This window comes from Zea mays, chromosome 9 (genome assembly GCF_902167145.1).
Source record: "Zea mays cultivar B73 chromosome 9, Zm-B73-REFERENCE-NAM-5.0, whole genome shotgun sequence".
NCBI lineage: Eukaryota > Viridiplantae > Streptophyta > Magnoliopsida > Poales > Poaceae > Zea > Zea mays.
Genome location: NC_050104.1, coordinates 48,109,101 through 48,128,248, shown reverse-complemented (window position 1 = coordinate 48,128,248; position 19,148 = coordinate 48,109,101). Strand labels below are relative to the sequence as shown.

At 43.5% G+C, this 19,148-nt stretch overlaps 2 protein-coding genes across 2 annotated transcripts; one reads left to right on the top strand and one right to left on the bottom strand.

Moving 5' to 3' along the window:
• Nucleotides 1-9,871: 9,871 nt before the first annotated feature.
• On the bottom strand, nt 9,872-14,306 carry LOC118473310 (CDK5RAP3-like protein). Its single transcript, XM_035962535.1, has 9 exons — nt 13,535-14,306; nt 13,245-13,339; nt 13,064-13,158; nt 12,829-12,964; nt 12,563-12,712; nt 11,925-12,458; nt 11,484-11,692; nt 11,173-11,305; nt 9,872-10,089 (listed from the first exon to the last, which is right to left on the bottom strand). Exons 1-9 carry the CDS (start codon nt 13,728-13,730, stop codon nt 9,949-9,951), a joined length of 1,689 nt encoding a protein of 562 aa, XP_035818428.1. The 5' UTR covers nt 13,731-14,306; the 3' UTR covers nt 9,872-9,948.
• LOC118473311 (thioredoxin-like protein Clot) lies at nt 13,597-14,975 on the top strand. The gene is made up of 2 exons (XM_035962536.1): nt 13,597-14,306; nt 14,395-14,975. The coding sequence occupies exons 1-2, from the start codon at nt 14,153-14,155 to the stop codon at nt 14,655-14,657; spliced, it is 417 nt and encodes a 138-aa protein (XP_035818429.1). The 5' UTR covers nt 13,597-14,152; the 3' UTR covers nt 14,658-14,975.
• Nucleotides 14,976-19,148: the final 4,173 nt, after the last annotated feature.

Below are 19,148 nucleotides of genomic sequence, written 5' to 3'. Positions count from 1 at the left end.
AAGTGGGTGTTCCGCAACAAACAAGACGAGCACGGGGTGGTGACAAGGAACAAGGCTCGACTTGTGGCAAAAGGTTATGCCCAAGTCGCAGGTTTGGACTTTGAGGAGACTTTTGCTCCTGTGGCTAGGCTAGAATCCATTCGTATTTTGCTAGCATATGCCGCTCACCATTCTTTCAGGTTGTTCCAAATGGATGTGAAGAGCGCTTTCCTCAACGGGCCAATCAAGGAGGAGGTGTACGTGGAGCAACCCCCTGGCTTCGAGGATGAACGGAACCCCGACCACGTGTGTAAGCTCTCTAAGGCGCTCTATGGACTTAAGCAAGCCCCAAGAGCATGGTATGAATGCCTTAGAGATTTCTTAATCGCTAATGCTTTCAAGGTTGGGAAAGCCGATCCAACTCTGTTCACTAAGACTTGTGACAGTGATCTTTTTGTATGCCAAATTTATGTCGATGACATAATATTTGGTTCTACTAATAAAAAGTCTTGTGAAGAGTTTAGCATGGTAATGACGCAGAAATTCGAGATGTCGATGATGGGCGAGTTGAACTACTTCCTTGGGTTCCAAGTGAAGCAACTCAGGGATGGCACCTTCATCTCTCAAACAAAGTACACACAAGACTTGCTAAAGCGGTTTGGGATGAAGGACGCCAAGCCCGCAAAGACTCCGATGGGGACCAACGGACACACCGACCTCAACAAAGGAGGTAAGTCCGTTGATCAAAAGGCATACCGGTCAATGATAGGGTCATTACTTTACTTATGTGCTAGTAGACCGGATATTATGCTTAGCGTATGCATGTGTGCTAGATTTCAATCCGATCCTAAGGAGTGTCACCTAGTGGCGGTGAAGCGAATCCTTAGATATTTAGCTGCTACGCCTTGCTTCGGGATCTGGTATCCAAAGGGGTCTACCTTTGACTTGATAGGATATTCAGATTCCGATTATGCTGGATGTAAGGTCGATAGGAAGAGTACATCGGGGACGTGCCAATTCTTAGGAAGGTCCCTGGTGTCATGGAATTCTAAGAAACAAACCTCCGTTGCCCTATCCACCGCTGAGGCCGAGTATGTTGCCGCAGGTCAGTGTTGCGCGCAACTACTTTGGATGAGGCAAACCCTCAGGGACTTTGGCTACAATCTGAGCAAAGTCCCACTCCTATGTGATAATGAGAGTGCTATCCACATGGCGGAAAATCCTGTTGAGCACAGCCGCACAAAGCACATAGACATCCGGCATCACTTTTTGAGAGACCACCAGCAAAAGGGAGATATCGAAGTGTTTCATGTGAGCACCGAGAACCAGCTAGCCGATATCTTTACCAAGCCTCTAGATGAGAAGACCTTTTGCAGGTTACGTAGTGAGCTAAATGTCTTAGATTCGCGGAACTTGGATTGATTTATAGCATACACGTGTTTATGCTTTTGATCATGTTCCTTATGCATATTGTTGCTTAATAATGGTGCTCAAGTTGTACAAACACTCCCTGGACCTCACAAGTCTGTTGCAATGTGATGCACATGTTTAGGGGGAGATGTGTTACAACTTGACCCTTTGAGATTAACCATGTGCTTGAGTTTGCTGTTTTAGTCTCAAAGAAAGATTGAAAGGAAAAGGTGGACTTGGACCATGAAAGACTTCCACTGCACTCCGATGAGAGGGTAACTTATTCCAAGTTCATCTCATGTACTCTTATTGCCTTTGTATTCTTATTGAAGATTTTGGTGAGGCAATGGGGTTCAAGGGCCAAGGTTTATCCCGTTTTGGTGCTTGATGCCAAAGGGGGAGAAAATAAAGGCCAAAGCGATAAATGGATCAGCTACCACTTGAGAGATTTTGAAAATAGTAGAATAGAGCTTTTGGTTGGTCAAAACTCTTTTATTGTCTCTCTTGTCAAAAGTTGGCTTCTTGTGGGGAGAAGTGTTGATTATAGGAAAAAGGGGAGTTTTTGAAATCTTGAATCAATTTCTCTTGGAATCACTCTCTTTATGTCTTAACATGAGTGTTTGACTTAGAGATAGAAATTTGAGTTTGATTTGCAAAAACAAACCAAGTGGTGGCAAAGGGTGATCCATATATGTCAAAATTGAACCAAAACAATTTGAGTTCTTATTTGAATTGGTTTTGTATTTGTTCTACTTGCTCTATATTGTGTTGGCATAAATTACCAAAAAGGGGGAGATTGAAAGGGAAATGTGCCCTTGGGCCATTTCTAAGTATTTTGGTGATTTAGGGTCTAACACAAGTGCTTAAATATAAAATGGTGAACAAAGTACAAACCAAGGATAAAGGTATGTTTCTCAAACTTAGTACATTGTTTTATGGACTAATGTATTGTGTCTAAGTGCTGGAAACAGGAAAAATCCAATTGAAAATGTCCTGGCTAGAGCAGCCAAGAATCTGCTCAGTCTGGGAGCACCGGACTGTCCGGTGGTGCACCGGACAGTGTCCGGTGCGCCAGGCTGGTTCGAGCGAAGTGACCGCTCTCGGAAATTCACCGGCGACGTACGGCTATAATTCACCGGACTGTCCGGTGTGCACCGGACTGTCCGGTGAGCCAACTGTTGGTCGGGCCAACGGTCGGCCGCGCGATCTGCGCGGGACACGTGGCCGAGCCAACGGTTAGAAGGGGGCACCGGACTGTCCGGTGTGCACCGGACATGTCCGGTGCGCCAACGGCTCTCTGGCTGCCAACGGTCGGCTGCGCCAGTTAAGGAAAGAAATCGGGCACCAGACTGTGTCCGGTGTGCACCGGACTGTCCGGTGCGCCAGACGACAGAAGGCAAGAATTGCCTTCCCAGATTGCTCTCAACGGCTCCTAGCTGCCTTGGGGCTATAAAAGAGACCCCTAGGCGCATGGAGGAGCACATCAAGCATTCCTACAACATCTCTAAGCACCAAGACCTCGATTCCGCGCATTTGTTTCATTGTGATAGCATATAGAGCTCTAGTGGAGTTGTGAACTCATTGAGTTGTGTTGCGAGCTCTTGTTACGAATTGTGTGCGTGTTGATTCTCTGATTCTTGTGTCTTGTGTGCGTTGCTAATCCTCCCTTTCTCTGTGTTTCTTTGAGAACTTCAAGTGTAAGGGCGAGAGGCTCCAAGTTGTGGAGATTCCTCGCAAACGGGATTGAGAAAAGAAAGCAAAACACCATGGTATTCAAGTGGGTCTTTGGACCGCTTGAGAGGAGTTGATTGCAACCCTCGTCCGTTGGGACGCCACAACGTGGAGTAGGCAAGCGTTGGTCTTGGCCGAACCACGGGATAACCACCGTGCCATCTCTGTGATTGATTTCTTGTGGTTATTGTGTTTTGTTGAGACTCCTCTCTAGCCACTTGGCATTTACTGTGCTAACGCTTAACCAAGTTTTTGTGGCTTAAGTTTTCAAGTTTTACAGGATCACCTATTCACCCCCCCCCCCCCTCTAGGTGCTCTCATACCTACTACAGCTGAACTATCCCCGCCACTGGAGCCGTACAATCCCCTAGCTGATCCAGAAATGAAGGAAGCACTGGACATTATAAGCATGGCGAACTCCATTATCGACGAAGTCGTCGATAAACTATTGAACAAAGTCACAGAAAAAGTCCTTAGAGAAGAATAGACTTTATTGTAATAATATTTTGAAATGCTTGATGTATGGAACAATTAAAGGAAGATTAGGCGTCTATTGTAACAAAACTATGTAACATTTGATGTATGTAATATTGAAATCAATGTGTAAGTTGTTGTAATTTATTTCTTTGCGATGCATGAAACATACACACATACCGCTTTTTGAGCCTTCGGCGAAAAAACACCTTCCCTTCTTTTCATGCTTCGTAAAGAATGAAGCCCCTTCTAAGGCAGATCTGATAGCATTGTCACCCGAAGCTTGCTTCATGCCTTAGAACATTTTCATTCAATCGAAGTATTTCCAAAGATTTGCTTCGTATTCAGTCTTTCTGTTGATGCGATATGATGTATGATGTGATGCTATGCTAAATGATGCGATGATATGATGCAATATGATGATGTTTTAACACCCACAGTGGTACACGGAAGACTCTGCATCCCCTTAGGAACGTCTTTTGAGTCTAAACTCTGCATCCCCTTAGGAATGACTTTTGAGCTTCTTCACCTTCTATTTTTGGTGGTATAAGTTCTGCATCCCCTTAGGAACGACTTTTGAACTTCTTCGCCTTATATTTCGACGGTATAAGTTATGCATCCCCTTAGGAACAACTTTTGAACTTCTTCGCCTTATATTTTGGCGGTATTTGGCTCTGCATTCCCTTCGGAACGACTTTTGAGCAGAAAACTTACATTGCGCTCCCTTAGGAACGACTTTTTGTAGCTCCCGCCAATTTTGGCTCTGCGTTCCCTTAGGAACGACTTTTGAGCTGAAAACTTACGCTGCGCTCCCTTAGGAACGACTTTTTGTAGCTTCGTCAACTTTGGCTCTGCATTCCCTTAGGAACGACTTTTGAGCTTCGAAATCTACTTTGTTCCTTTAAGAGTCGTCGTTCGAGCTTCGTAAATCTATGAAGAAGATATATTTCATTCTTGTGTAGGCAGAATTATTATAAGAAATTGAAACTGAGTTTTTCATTACTTGTTTCTCAAACAGAAAGTAAAATGGCATAAAGATAAAAGTACTTCAGAAGTAGGATATTCCTCAGTATATGTGCTTCGATTCTGGTACAGTGTTGTTGACTGTACGAGCTTCAGACTCCTCCCTGAAGTCGCGTTGCTATTGGGGGTGTTGACGCCCCTCTGGTTGCTAGCTTCCTGTATGAGTAAGTGGCAATGGTGGTGGCAGAGGAAGCTGAGGCCAGGAAGCTTGTGAATGGCTTGCCGAAGCAACAGAAGCTGCAGGTTGATTGCCCACATATTCTGGTATGTAGGGAGAGTAGCACGAAGCAGTATGTAAAACCTGCTTCGGCTGGTTCTGCCGGGCTTCTGCTTCGGCAATCTCTTTTTACTTCTGAATGGTAACCTGGCACGTTCTTGTAGTGTGGCCCTTGTCTTCACCACAAAATAAGCAATAGATTTTCCTAGGCTGATCCCCATATCTTCCTCTGAAGCCACTGCCGCCTCTGCCCCTTGGAGCTGGTGGCCTGAAGGAGCTTTGTTGCTGCCCTGAAGACTGTGAGCTGTGTTGTGTACTTTTTGATCTGACATGCCTAGGGTGGATTCTTCCTCCGAAACCCCTAGTCATCTCAGAAAACCTATAAGCTTCCTCCCTTCTTTGGCGGAAATCATTGTCGGCCCAGATATACTCATCCATTTTCTGAAGCAGCTTCTCCAGCGTCTGAGGGGGCTTCCTGGCTAAGTATTGAGCCATGGGTCCTAGCCGAAGACCCTTGATCATGGCCTCAATGACGATTTCATTGGGCACTATGGGCGCTTGTGCTCTCATATGGAAGAACCTTCAGACATACGCCTGGAGGTGTTCTTCGTGGTCTTGCGTGCACTGGAACAAGGCTTGTGCAGTAACTGGCTTCGTCTGAAACCTTTGGAAACTGGTGATCAGCATGTCCTTCAGCTTCTGCCATGATGTGATTGTTCCTGGCCGAAGAGAGGAGTACCAGGTTTGCGCAACATTCTTTACGGCCATGACGAAGGATTTCGCCATGACTGCAGTATTGCCCCCATACAAAGATATGGTGGCTTCGTAGCTCATCAGAAACTGCTTCGGATCTGAGTGTCCATCATACATGGGGAGCTAGGGTGGCTTGTATGATGGGGGCCATGGGGTAGCCTGCAGTTCTGCTGACAGAGGAGAAGCATTATCTAAAGCAAAATTTCCATGGTGGAAATCATGATACCACTCATCATCATCATAGGAATTGTCCTGACGAAGCTCTCTGCGTTGGGGTTGTCGGTCCTGGTCATCTTGAGTGAGATGACGCATTTCCTCAACTGCTTCGCTGATCTTCTTCTGTAGCTCGGAGAGACGAAGCATCTTCTTCTTCCTCTGGACCTGTTGATGGATGGCTTTGAGGTCCATTATTTCTTGGTCCAGTTCCTCCTCTTGAGGAGTTGGACTTGTAGCCTTCCTTTTTTGAGTTCTGGCTTCACGCAATGTTTCCTGGTTGACATCTAGTGGCTGCAGTGCAGCCCCTAGCCCTGAAGAAGCTTTCTTCGGTGGCATGACGAAGGTCATGGCTTGCCGAAGGTGGTCGAATGGGTTCACCGGAGGTGGGCGCCAATGTTTGGGACTTGTTCTCAAATGCTATGAGTTAAGAACAAGGCAACACAAAATGTTAATAGTTAAAGACTTCGTCCTTCGAAGCATTATCTCCCTTAGGGTATAATGATCTTCAGACGAAGGTTATGAAGGACGTACCTTCATCATCTCAGTATATAATAAAGTACGTAGAAGCATATGAAATATGGAAAATAACATGAATAATTATATGACATTATCAGAATATTTTTATTATTTTATCATGAATAAACATGAACAGTATTGAATTACATTTATACCTTCGGCTTGACAGAAGATAAAGATCCAAGCGTGACGTGCGAATGAATACAAGTCAGTGTGAACAGTATGATGTTACTGTTCATCTATTTATAGGCACAGGACGCAGCCTGTGTAAAATTACATCCATGCCCTTTATGTTTACTGTTGACTTAAGGACAATCTATCGAGGACTAGATAGCATTTTCCTCTTTAAGTCGGTTCCATTTTCCGCTGATAAGCTGAAGCTTCCCTACGCGTAGCTTCGGAATTGGTTCAACCTTCTTCCCGACCATGCTTTTCATATCGTGTACAACTTCATTCCGAGACCGAAGGTCCCTGTGACTGTATTATACTTGGGAAACATGTTAGTTGTGTTTTTGAGGACCTTCGGAGGACAAAGGCCCCCAACAAGTCTCTTCGACCACCATCATTGTTATGGTGGTTGTTGTTTTGCTTGAAGCCTTTGGAGTGGCTTTGTCCTCCAGGGTTTCCTCGGTCATTTCCTCAAAAAGTAAAACATTTATCACAAGCGTTATATGCCCCACCTTTCTCGGTGTCTTCATAGTTGTTGCAGCTGAAGTTGCTTTTGGCATAGGTTGTATTTCAGCAAAGGGAGCTTCATAAAGAATGGGTAATTCGACAACTTCGTCACCTCCACGATTTTCTTGCAAAACATGTGAGAACCATTTAAGAAAATAATGAACAATGAGCTTTAAATATCACTAGAAAATGTACAAAGATTCCACTTTATACCTTTGAGGATTCTGAAGCTCCGGCAGCCAGCACTGGTTCGATAATAGATGCTCGTTCTTTGAAGCTACTTTTGATTCTAGCAGGTTCATCTTTCACAACAGAAATCCTATGACGTTTGGTGGTAACCTTCACATGCTTATGTTTTACTTTCTTCCCCCACCTTGTGTTAGCTGGGGGTAGTTGGGATAAACAAACACGACTGTATCAAACACACGGTTCAACAGTCGCTTCTTCTGGGCTCGAAGGCGACAGTCAATGCTTTGTCTTCCTTATTGTTATAGTTTACAAGAATTTCGTTACACTTATACTCAATAGACTCTAGCCATTTGTCACATGACTCTCCGAATTCACTCTCGAATTTATATGTGTATTTCAATCTAACAAGACCTAGCTCCTGCTCCGAAAAGAACTGTCTTTCTTGAGCTCTGGCATCACCCACTCAGCCCTTAGTGGCCATATATTAAACACCAAGTGTTCCTGAATCAGATCCCTTGGACTAATGTGGGTACAAACGGCGTTGAAGGTAATCAAGGTAGCCTAGGCTTCAAAGTTCATATAGTAGATCAGTCTCTTAATGCCGAAGCTGCGCTTGATAAGCCTCTGGATTATGCCCTTGATATCTTGTTTATCCTCTAGATCATTCTTCACGTAAAACCACTCTATCGTCCAAGAGTTGGGCCATTTACTATGATACGTCAGAGTAGGGAACTGAGTCTCTTTTCAAAAGGAAAAATGCTAGCATCCAAAGTTGTTACGAAGTCGCTCTTTCTAAGTCGCCTTCGTTTCATAATGCAGCTCGTGAATATGGCAAAATCATTCCGCATTTGACTCTACGCCATGACTTCTACAACCCAAATAAAACCCCAAGCCTCGTTATTGCGTTGGGGGTTAGTTGATGAAGATATATATCAAACCTCTTTAACACTCCCACTATCATCTTGTGTAGTGGGACCGAAGCCCAGCCTTAAGAAAGCTTCGCAAAATCACTACTTCATTCTCTTTCGATAAGGGTGTAGTGTCTTCTCCCCCTAATCTAACTGAGTCGATATCAGATATGTAGTTTGTGTTCTTCAGAACTTGAATATTCACTCATAATTAATGACTTCCCGAAGCTCACGTGACTTGGCTTCGTTGGCTAGATTTCATTGTTGTCTTCCTCAAGATCCAGATCTTTGCTCTCATCTTCGGACCCCTTTGTCGGTCCAACTAGGCTGCCCCCATCTTTGCTTTTGATAATCAGTCCAGCCGCACCAACCAAAGCTTTGCTTGCAACAACTGAGATATCTTCCTGCCTTACAGCCACATTAGAAGTAGAAACCAAGGTGAGTTCAAGGGTCGTCTGCTCTCTCGCCATCTCTTAAAGCAACAAATCTAGGAATAAAATCATGTGGAAAAGGCGTTGGTTCGAAACAAGCTTCGAAGGCAGCGAAAGCGATGGCAACAGGTGGGCAATAGCAATAAATGTTGTACTCAGTCAAGGGGTATCATCTCTTTTTATAAAAAAAATGACGCGTGAATCGAGATTCCACTCACCCACACTCACTGAAAAACGGTGCCCACTTGCCAAGGGTTTGTAAAACGTATGGTTAAAAATTTGTTTTCAATAACGAGCTCGGGGAAAGTGTTTTTGGACCTTCGACATAAGGTCTGTTTCGTTTATTCTATGGTTTGAGCTTGTTATGTAAAACGAACTAACATAACGAGGGGCTACTGTTAGAGGCCTTCTCGAACCGAAGCTCCTCAAAACATGAGGTTGCCAATTGTTTTTTTTTTGTCTGTTTCGAGTGCTCCGAAGGGACAATAAAGCACACCTTTGTTCAAGACCTTCGCTTGAACGACAAACACGCATAGCGAAGCTAAATGCTTCGGCTCCATGATGCATGCGGGTGTCAACAAGCTAACAAAGAAGGGAAAGAAAACCTGAAGGCTTGATCAACGTGTCGATAAAGGAAAAGGTGATGATACCTCAGAAGATTTTGTAGTTTGTATGTATAGAAATTGATGGTATATTTGTAATTTCGTACGAAGATCTACTGAGTCACCACTATAAATGTGTACAGTGTCATGCATAAAAGACACATTTTGTTGGTCGAGGCCTTATTTACTCCACCTACGAAGTTGTACCTCCTTCACATCTATATCTCTTCTTTTGTCTACAAAAGATATATTCGTAATTGTGCATAATGAAGCAATGAAAATAATACAACAGTAATTACACTTCTTAATCGTCTTTACTTTGCATAGCCTCATTCCTTATCATTTTCTGTTTGTCATTAACTGTGTTGCCTGTTTTAGTTCATTCTTGGAATCAGGTGACCAACATATAGCATTTGCTACGGATATATACTGCTTCATTACTAGACCTTAATACAGTGCCTTGCTTACGTGGACTCCATAAGATGGGATTGCTGCCTAAATAAGCGGTAAAACCACTTTTAGATCTTCTATCATTTATATCTTTTACCTAATTTGTATTAGAAAAAAGCACAAATAAGAGTATAATTCGACTTCTTAATTTTCAATCCTAAATTAGTGGTCTACTTGATATACCTCAATATCTTTGTCCTGAGAGTGCTATAATATGACCGGTCCCTACGATGAAGCTGACACTTTAATTCAAACCCATACATCCGCACTTCCGTGCAGCAAAGAAACAGGACCAGGAAACCATAAATATTCAGAAGTATATACCATAAGATAATATTTTTGCAATCTTATTTGGTCCAGGAACGGAAATACAGTCATCCAGCTAATTGACTAACACTTGAGCTCAGTAAAGTATTGATCTCTCCAATTATATACACTGGTCTTCCATCAAAAACAGACGACAGTGTCGACTCACACAGCTTCTTTAGTTCCCTTGTTTTTGTAATTGCTGCCTCCTGTATATATAGAAGGAAAATAATTAACATACTCCACATTCAGCAAACTTAAAAAGATTTATTGGCTATATAAAGCGCAAGGACCAAGGAGACATATTGGTGTTTTGGTTCATTAGCACATAATGGACTCCAATTTGCAATGAGCAAATATGAATCATAAGCATAGGTATTTTTGCAACACTATAAATCATAAGGCTGTCTCCAATAGATCGTGTATATGTCATGCAAAACACTGTTTTGCACTGCTCACAAAGTGAAGTTTGAAATATTAGATGAGACAAGAGATAAGATGGTAAGCTGCTGGACACAGCTAAGTATAGGCATTTTCGCACCGATATTATGTGCTACTACACGTGTTTTTACCAATCTCAGAAAAACTGTAAAAGTATATGTGCAAATGAAAAGTGCAACAGAATATAAGGCCCCGTTTGTTTCCTATCATTTCGAGGAATTGGAATCTTACTAATAGAATAGACTATTTTTTTAGAATATGACATTCCACCACTTTCCAAAGTTATCATATAAGCCTACCTCAAATTCATGGGGTGAGAGATGGAAATTGATTCTATAGATTTACATGCTATTTTTCCGATGTACAACTTATAGCACATTCTTCTACTTGCGCCTCTATAACATAAATGTAGTATATAACTATCTCTCTCATATGATTTAGGATAATATACAAATATATTACATAAATAAATATATAAACTTAATTAGTTTTGTCTAAATTATAATTATTAAAATAGAATTCAATTCCAAGAAAACAAACGGGCCCTAATTGAAATTCATTTCTGGGCACTGTAGTTAGTTAGAATTTGCAGGGGCACACTGCAGAGCTATTTCGCCAAATAAAATAAGACATTAGCTGGCAAACAATGTGGAAATTCGAAGGTAATCTTTTCCATCATCCACCAGCAAATGGATGACTTGTGTGTCGGAACAGCATCAAGCTCAATAGCAAATTGCCAGGATATTTGAATCATCCATCAGACAAAGTATGCTTTTACAGAGTGTCTCAGCAAGTGATGAAACTGTGTTTTTCTATAGCCAATTTTACTAAGGATTTTTTTTCCCACTTACTTGCTTTGGCCATGATGATGACAGTGCGTTTTGCAGCTCCATACGCTTAACAGATAAATCACCTAAACCTTCCCGTAGTTTTACTTCGTGATGCTTCTTCTCTTCTAAGCTTGAAACTAATCTATCCAGAAACCTTGGGAAAAGAAGAAACAGTGACCAGTTAAAGAATATATAGAAACATTATGCATTTATGGTGAAAAAACTGGTGTAGTATGCAAGCCTTCAAGAACAGGCTGAGAAAGAACTTTTGCACTTTATAGAACTAGTAGTGAAAGACATTAAGGAGACCAGGAAGCTTCATAACCCCTTACCTTTTAGAGTTAAGGATCATTATAAGGTCAAGAGTCTTCTGATTAGTTAGCAATGAGATTGCTGACGAGATCTCTACAAGCATGTTCTCCAAACTGTCAGGAGCATGCTGCTGGAGAACAAAAGGTGAGACAGCTTGCACTTGATGCTGTAGAGATGATGTGTCTGCATTCCTCATCTCCCCTAAGCGTTGAGTCAAAAATGATTTTACCTGTTTCAGTTACCATAAATTAATGAACTATACAGTACAATGGCAATGAGAGGGTGCATCCAGAAAGCAGCCTTGTCTCACCATACAACGCAAACACTAGTCACCAACTGAATTTCTAAAAATAACATTATTCTTCAGTACAAACAAGATGAAAGGGAAAGGTAATAAGAAAGATTATGCAATAGCATCTGAACTAGAAAAGATGGGGAGGGAGTGGGAATGGTCAACATACCTCGAGTAAATCATCCAGAATATTATTCCTATATTCTTTTTCCAGCAACAAACTTCTATCTTCAGCTATCATTTGAGACTGAGATTGCTCTAATACAGATGAAGCATTCTGTATACTAGCAATTTCTTCAGAACTATCAGCAGTGATGTCCCAGCAAATACCAGACTCAGATGATGCAAGATCTTCTTTGTTCATTGATTTGTCTGAGACACCAACATTATAATTTTCAGAACCGGCCAGCTCTATATTAGCATCAATAATTTCATACGATCCAAAGCCATCGCCAGATTCTTCACCAGGTTGTTCCACAGCACCAATGTCCCAATCAATTTCATTAGTATCCACAGAAATGTCCCAATCAATATCATCAGCAGCAGCAACATTTGAGTCAATTTCTCCCGCGATCACAGTAAACCCAGGAGATTTTGATGCCTCTCCAAGAGAACTCTTGATCTCATTATATACTGAGACATGCAAAGAAGGAGGATTGGCCTGCAAGTCTTTCAGTTTGGGTAGCACAGAATCACTATTTCTCTGAAGTTCAGAAGAACAAAGTGGTTAAAATTCACAAAAATGTTTCTAGCAGCCGAAAATTGTGTATTCAGTAAGTGATGTGTTCTACATAGTCCTGATTGCACCTTGTCCTCAGTATGGCAGTCCTTAACAAAAGTTGTGTAGTACTCCATAGCATTTGAGACAGGATCACTGTTCAGGACCTCCAAGATTTTGCTAAAAGTAGATGGGAGTGTTTTTGCGGACTCTATTAGTTCTTCCCTCACATTTATTCCCTGCAGATGATAAAGTTTAAAACAAGTGGCACTCCAGGTCAGTATGATGTGGTGAGTAATGTATAATAGAGAAGCCAAATACCCTTAAAGGTAGGGTGAAAGGTAGAGAAGCTGACCTGTAAACCGAGTTCCTGGCAGGCTTCTACATATCTAGTCGCTGACAATGCCGCAAGACGCTTGATGTCAGCCTCCCTTCGATCAAGCTCTGCAAGCTGCTGCTGAGTCTTCTGCATCTGCTTCCTCTGATATGGACTTGAAGGTGCCCAAAATCAAATCAATTAACAATGGCCAAGCTCAGCTAATCACAAATTTAGTTGACAGTCAAACTAAAAATCTAGGCAGATTTCATACATGTCATAGTTAACATTTTGAACCATGATCTGCGCTGCCTCTCCAAGGAAGACATGGTCCTTCTCGTAAGCTTTAATAATTGACTCCCATTCACCCTAGAAAATACAATTGTATTAAGTTTGAATGTCAATTCAAGCAAACGACGATGCATTTGTCCCATAGATGAAAAAGCAAACACTACCGCGGATCCCGTCAGGCGGCCAAATATGTTGCGACTCTCGGTGTTGGATTCTAGGAGAATGCTGTATATCTTCTTTGCTTCAAGGTAGCCAATTTCTAAACCAAGGCAAGGAACCAGAAGGAAAGGATTACATTCCACACAGCAAATAGAGTAGGAAAATAGAATCGAGCGACCTAAGAAAGCAAGATAAGGAAGAAAGTGGCGGGGTTCGGCGGGAGGGTAGGGTTTACAAGAGCATGGAGAAATTCTTACACTGATGACCCGCTGAGAGGGAGGAACAACTCTACTACCTTCTGGATCGAGGGCGAGGAGTGAGGGGTGCAGGTTCCGCGGCAGGGCGGAGAAAGCGGGCGCGATGCGGGCGCGAATACCGGCGAGGCGCTTCCGCCAGTCGTGCGGCACTCGCTTGCGGTCCACGAGCCACTCCTGGAGGCGGCCAAAGGCGATGTCGATGGGGAGGTTGCGGATCTCCGACGGGTCGTGCATCGTCGCGCCCGCGGCGTCCGCGCGGCAGGCAGATCACGCGGCCGGCGAGGGGGAAGGAGACGACGAACGCGAGGCCGGAACCGATCGGGGAGAACGACGAGAGTGAAGTAGTGAACGATGTATGAGGATGACTCTGTTGGACTCGGCTGCATTTGGTTGTTGGGCTCGACGGTAGCTCTTGGGCCTCTTCAGTCCATACCCAAACCTCCCCCGATTCCGGCTCGCGTACGCAACACGCGGGTTGAGATGCGGGGACCACCGGCAGGCTGCGAGAAATCCCAGAAAGGAATCACACGGCACGCCGTCTCGTGTGCTTCCTAGGTCATTCGGTCATTCCACTTCCACCAATCTGTCTCCCAATCTTTCTTGCTGCTCCAATTCGCTCTCTTTACTCGGCCAGCGGAAGGGGAGAGGAGGGCGAGATGACGGTGGAGAAGGTGGACGCGGGGCTTTCCGACTTCGACGCCCACTTCGATCGCCTCTTCGCTTCCCCGGACGCCGCCTCCGACGGCAAGGTGAAGCTGCTGCTCTTCCTGGCCGACCGCAAGCCTGGCTCCTCCCTCTCCTGGTGCCCCGGTAAGCCCAGATTCTGGGAATTCAGCTCTAGTCGTGGTGACGCTCTGGTCCCGTACTTACCCACCGTCGTCGTTGTGCGGCGCGGCAGACTGCAACGTGGCGGAGCCGGTGATCTACGAGCGGCTGGAGGCACTGGAGGGCAAGGACGCGGTGCTCCTGCGCGCCTACGTCGGGGACAAGCCCACTTGGCGCGACCCGGCGCACCCGTGGAGGGTGGACCCCAGGTTCGGGCTCAAGGGCGTGCCAACGCTGATCCGCTGGGAGGATGGCGCCGCCGCCGCCCGCCTCGGGGACGACGAGGCGCACCTCAAGGACAAGGTTGACGCCCTCCTCTGCGCTGGCGGCAACTGAGTACTGACAGATCTGGTTTCCCGTTCGGGTTCCATCTGCGTAGAGTGGCCATAATAACATGTACTGTAATTCAGTTCATCTACATGCCGGACCAGAAGCTGGGGAATCGTGTGAAGCTTAATAATTCAGTTTATCTACATGCCGAACCAGAAGCTGGGAAATTGTGTGGAACTAATAATTCAGTTCATATATGACCAAAAAAAAAGAAACTGCGAGATTGTTAAGCTAGTATTTCGATGGTATCACAGTACAATATAGTACATTCCCAGAGTCCGAATCCTAGGTTCAAATGTTCAATTAAATAATTGCATTTCACGATCTTTGGGCTGTGGTCTTTGCGCTGTTTGCTGTTCCAAATAGTACATTCCGACAATGGTATAAATTCAGCCAAGCGAACAGGGTTACCACGGCTAAGGCTGTCTTATTTGCCTACAGTTTACCACCACACTTAAAGTTAGATAAGTTTGACTGTGTGTTTGGTTTATAATTAAAATTGTGGCAAAATTTTTCTTGTGAGTAGGCGTCTTGATCGACAAGAGCCTTAAAGATGGGGTAGTAGATGTTAAGAGGGTAGGAGATAGAATCATCCTAGTCAAGCTGGTCATTGGGGACTTGGTTCTCAATGTTATCAGCGCGTATGCTCCTCAAGTAGGCCTTAATGAAAACTCAAAGAGGGAGTTCTGGGAAGGCCTGGAGGACATGGTTAGTAGTGTGCCAGTTGGCGAGAAGCTCTTCATAGGAGGAGATCTCAATGGCCATGTGGGTACATCTAGCACCAGTTTCGAGGGTGTGCATGGAGGCTTCGGCTTTGGGACTAGGAATCAAGAAGGAGAGGAAATCCTGAACTTTGCCCTAGCCTATGACATGTTTATAGCAAACACTTTCTTTAGGAAGAGGACATCCCACCTGGTGACCTTCAGTAGTGGCCAACACACTAGCCAGATTGATTTCGTCCTCTTGAGAAAAGAGGACAGGCATGCCTGCTTAGATTGCAAGGTTATACCTGGAGAGTGTGTGGTAACCCAACATAAGCTTGTCGTAGCTGACTTCCGTTTTAAGATTCGTTTACAACGGAATAAGCATAACAAGGTCACTAGAACAAAGTGGTGGAAGCTTAAAGGGGATGTGGCCCAAACTTTCAAGGAGAGAGTTATCGAGGAGGGCCCTTGGGCAGAAGAGGGAGACACAAATATCATGTGGAGGAAGATGGCGATGTGCATCCGAAAGATAGCTTCAGAAGAGTTTGGGTTGAGTCAAGGAAACAGAAGGGAAGTTAAAGACACTTGGTGGTGGAACGAAGATGTCCAAAAGGCTATCAAGGAGAAGAAAGATTGCTACAAACGCTTACATCATGACAAGTGTGCGGAAAACATAGAGAAGTATAGGACAGCGAAGAAGTCTGCAAAGCAAGCGGTTAGTAGAGCCCGGGGTCAAGCCTTTGACAACCTCTATCAACGGTTGGACACAAAGCAGGGAGAAAAGGATATCTATAGGATGGCCAAGATTCGTGAAAGGAAGACAAGAGATGTCAACCAAGTCAAATGCATCAAGGATGAAGCAAACCAACTATTAGTGAAGAATGAAGAGATCAAGAACAGATGGAAGGAGTACTTCAACAAATTGTTCAATGGAGGGAATGAGAGTTCTACAATAGAATTGGACGAACCATTCGATGACAACAACAGGTGTTTTGTACGAAGGATACAAGAATATGAAGTTAAGGAGGCGCTAAAAAGGATGAAGGTAGGAAAGGCGATGGGCCCTGATGGTATCCCTATCGAGGTATGGAGATGCCTTGGAGACATAGCGATAGTATGGCTGACTAAGCTTTTCAACACCATCTTTCGGACAAACAGAATGCCCGACGAGTGGCGGCGGAGTACATTAGTACCAATCTTCAAGAACAAAGGAGATGTTCAAAGTTGTACTAATTACCGTGGAATTAAGCTCATGAGCCATACAATGAAGCTATGGGAGAGAGTCATTGAACACCGCCTGCGAAAGATGACGAGCGTGACCCAAAATCAGTTTGGTTTCATGCCCGGGAGATCAACTATGGAGGCCATTTTCTTACTAAGGCAACTTATGGAGAGATTTAGAGAACAAAAGAAGGACCTGCATATGGTCTTTATAGACTTGGAGAAGGCTTATGACAAAGTACCTAGGAGTGTAATGTGGTGGGCCTTGGAAAAACACAAAGTAGCAACAAAGTACATTAATCTTATTAAAGATATGTACAGTAATGTTGTGACAAGTGTCCGAACAAGTGATGGGGACACCGATGACTTTCCAATTAACATAGGACTACATCAAGGGTCGGCTTTGAGCCCTTATCTTTTCGCTTTGGTGATAGATGAGGTCACAAGGGACATACAAGGAGATATACCGTGGTGTATGCTTTTTGCCGATGATGTGGTACTTATTGAGGAGAGTAGGAGTGGTGTTTCGCAAAAGTTGGAATTGTGGAGGCAGACACTGGAAGCAAAAGGTTTTAGGCTTAGTAGGTCTAAAACGGAGTATATGAAGTGTGATTTCAGTGCCATGGGGTATGAAGATGGCGATGTTAGTCTTGATGGGCAAGTGGTACCCAAGAAAGACACTTTTCGTTACTTAGGATCAATGCTTCAGAAGGATGGAGACATCGATGAGGATGTCAGTCATAGAATTAAAGCTGGATGGTTGAAGTGGCGGCAAGCGGCGGGTGTCTTATGCGACCCCCGGGTGCCACACAAACTAAAAGGCAAATTCTACAGGACAGCAATCCGGCCGGCTATGTTGTATGGAGCAGAATGTTGGCCCACTAAAAGACGACATGTCCAACAACTATGTGTGGCAGAGATGCGTATGTTGCGCTGGATATGTGGCCACACAAGGAGAGACCGAGTCCGGAATGATGATATACGAGAGAGAGTAGGAGTGGCGCCAATTGAGGAGAAGCTTATGCAACATCGTTTGAGATGGTTTGGACATATCCAACGAAGATCTGATGAGGCACCAGTGCATATCGGAATAATTAGACGTCCCGAGAATGTGAAGAGAGGTAGAGGTCGACCAACCTTGACGTGGACAGAGGCTGTGAAGAGGGACCTGAAGGAGTGGAATATTGATAAAGAGCTAGCCGTGGATAGGAAGGGGTGGAAGTGTGCAATTCACGTGCCAGAACCTTGATTTATAGTTTCGCTTTTCCTCTTTAATCGTTTGATCTTTTCTTGTGCCCATTTAGATCTTGCTGGTTCTTGTGGGTTTTATCTCTTTTATGTGTTTCCCCGTTTCGTCGTTTTTCGGTTCTCCTTTGCCTTTGTTTCCCCTTTTTTTCTTTGGGGGTTGAGCTCTGAGGTTTTCATACGGGGTTTCATCTCTAGCCTACCCCAACGTGCTTGGGACAAAAAGGCTTTGTTGTTGTTGTTGTTGTTGTTGTTGTGTAGGTCCTACTCATCAATGATTTCTAAAAGTGTGGCAGATTTTTTAGGCATGTCATGATGTAGAATTTAAGCGTCTAACTGGCAATTTTTTGGTGTCTTTACAACCAAACTGCCCCTTTCCCTTGTAGTATCACAGTATAGTACTTGTGTTACTTCCCTTTCTCTTGTAGATATAATACAGTACATACTTGAACAATTTGAACAACAAAATATCATTTTAAGCGTAGAAACAATTTTATGTTTACCTGTGTTTGTGTCAAACCGAGACGGACATGTACATCTGTGTTGGCGATCTGCCGAGGTTCCCTTGCTTCGCGGGAGAAAATAGAATAAGGGTCATTTAGAGCATTTCGAAGAGACTTTTTATTTTTTACTCTCTATTTAACTCTTTATTTGTATCTCTATAAATATTAAACTCTATATATAACATCTTATTCCAACAGACTCTCCAACATACAAGTTGTCTTGGCTAGCGAGAGTTGCTAGCCAAATTTGACTAGTGAGAGAGTTAATTTAGAGAGTCAGATAGATTAGAAAGTTAAATGGCTAGTCTGTTGGAGAGCTATTATGCTATTAAATAGCTAAAATTTAACTTGACAAGTTATTTAGCTAGTCTCTTAGAGATGCTCTTACCCTTATTAATAAAAAATGATCGAAGTTAAAGGCCTTTAAATCAAGGAGTAATATCGTTATAACTTAGAAAACAAAGTGAGAACCGGAAACAAACGAGCAAATAGAAGAATAAATGCATAGAAAGAACTGAAATATGTCTGAAAAAATAAACTCGAGCTCGACGAGTCGGCTCGGGCTCAAAGCGACTCGAGACTCCGAATAAGTCCGAGCCAAGCTTATTTTTATGGTTCCATAAAAGAGTGAGCCAGCTCGTTGTAGCTCGCAGGCTATCTCATGGGCTCATGGCTTGACCCAGCAACAATTTGTTATATAAAATTCTAATTAGCATATAGTGTTAGTACCAAATAGATGATTAGTTTATGTTATTTAAGATTGTGGTACAAAATTAATCTATTTTCTATATTGTATTAATAATTTATTTATTTTAATAATTTAA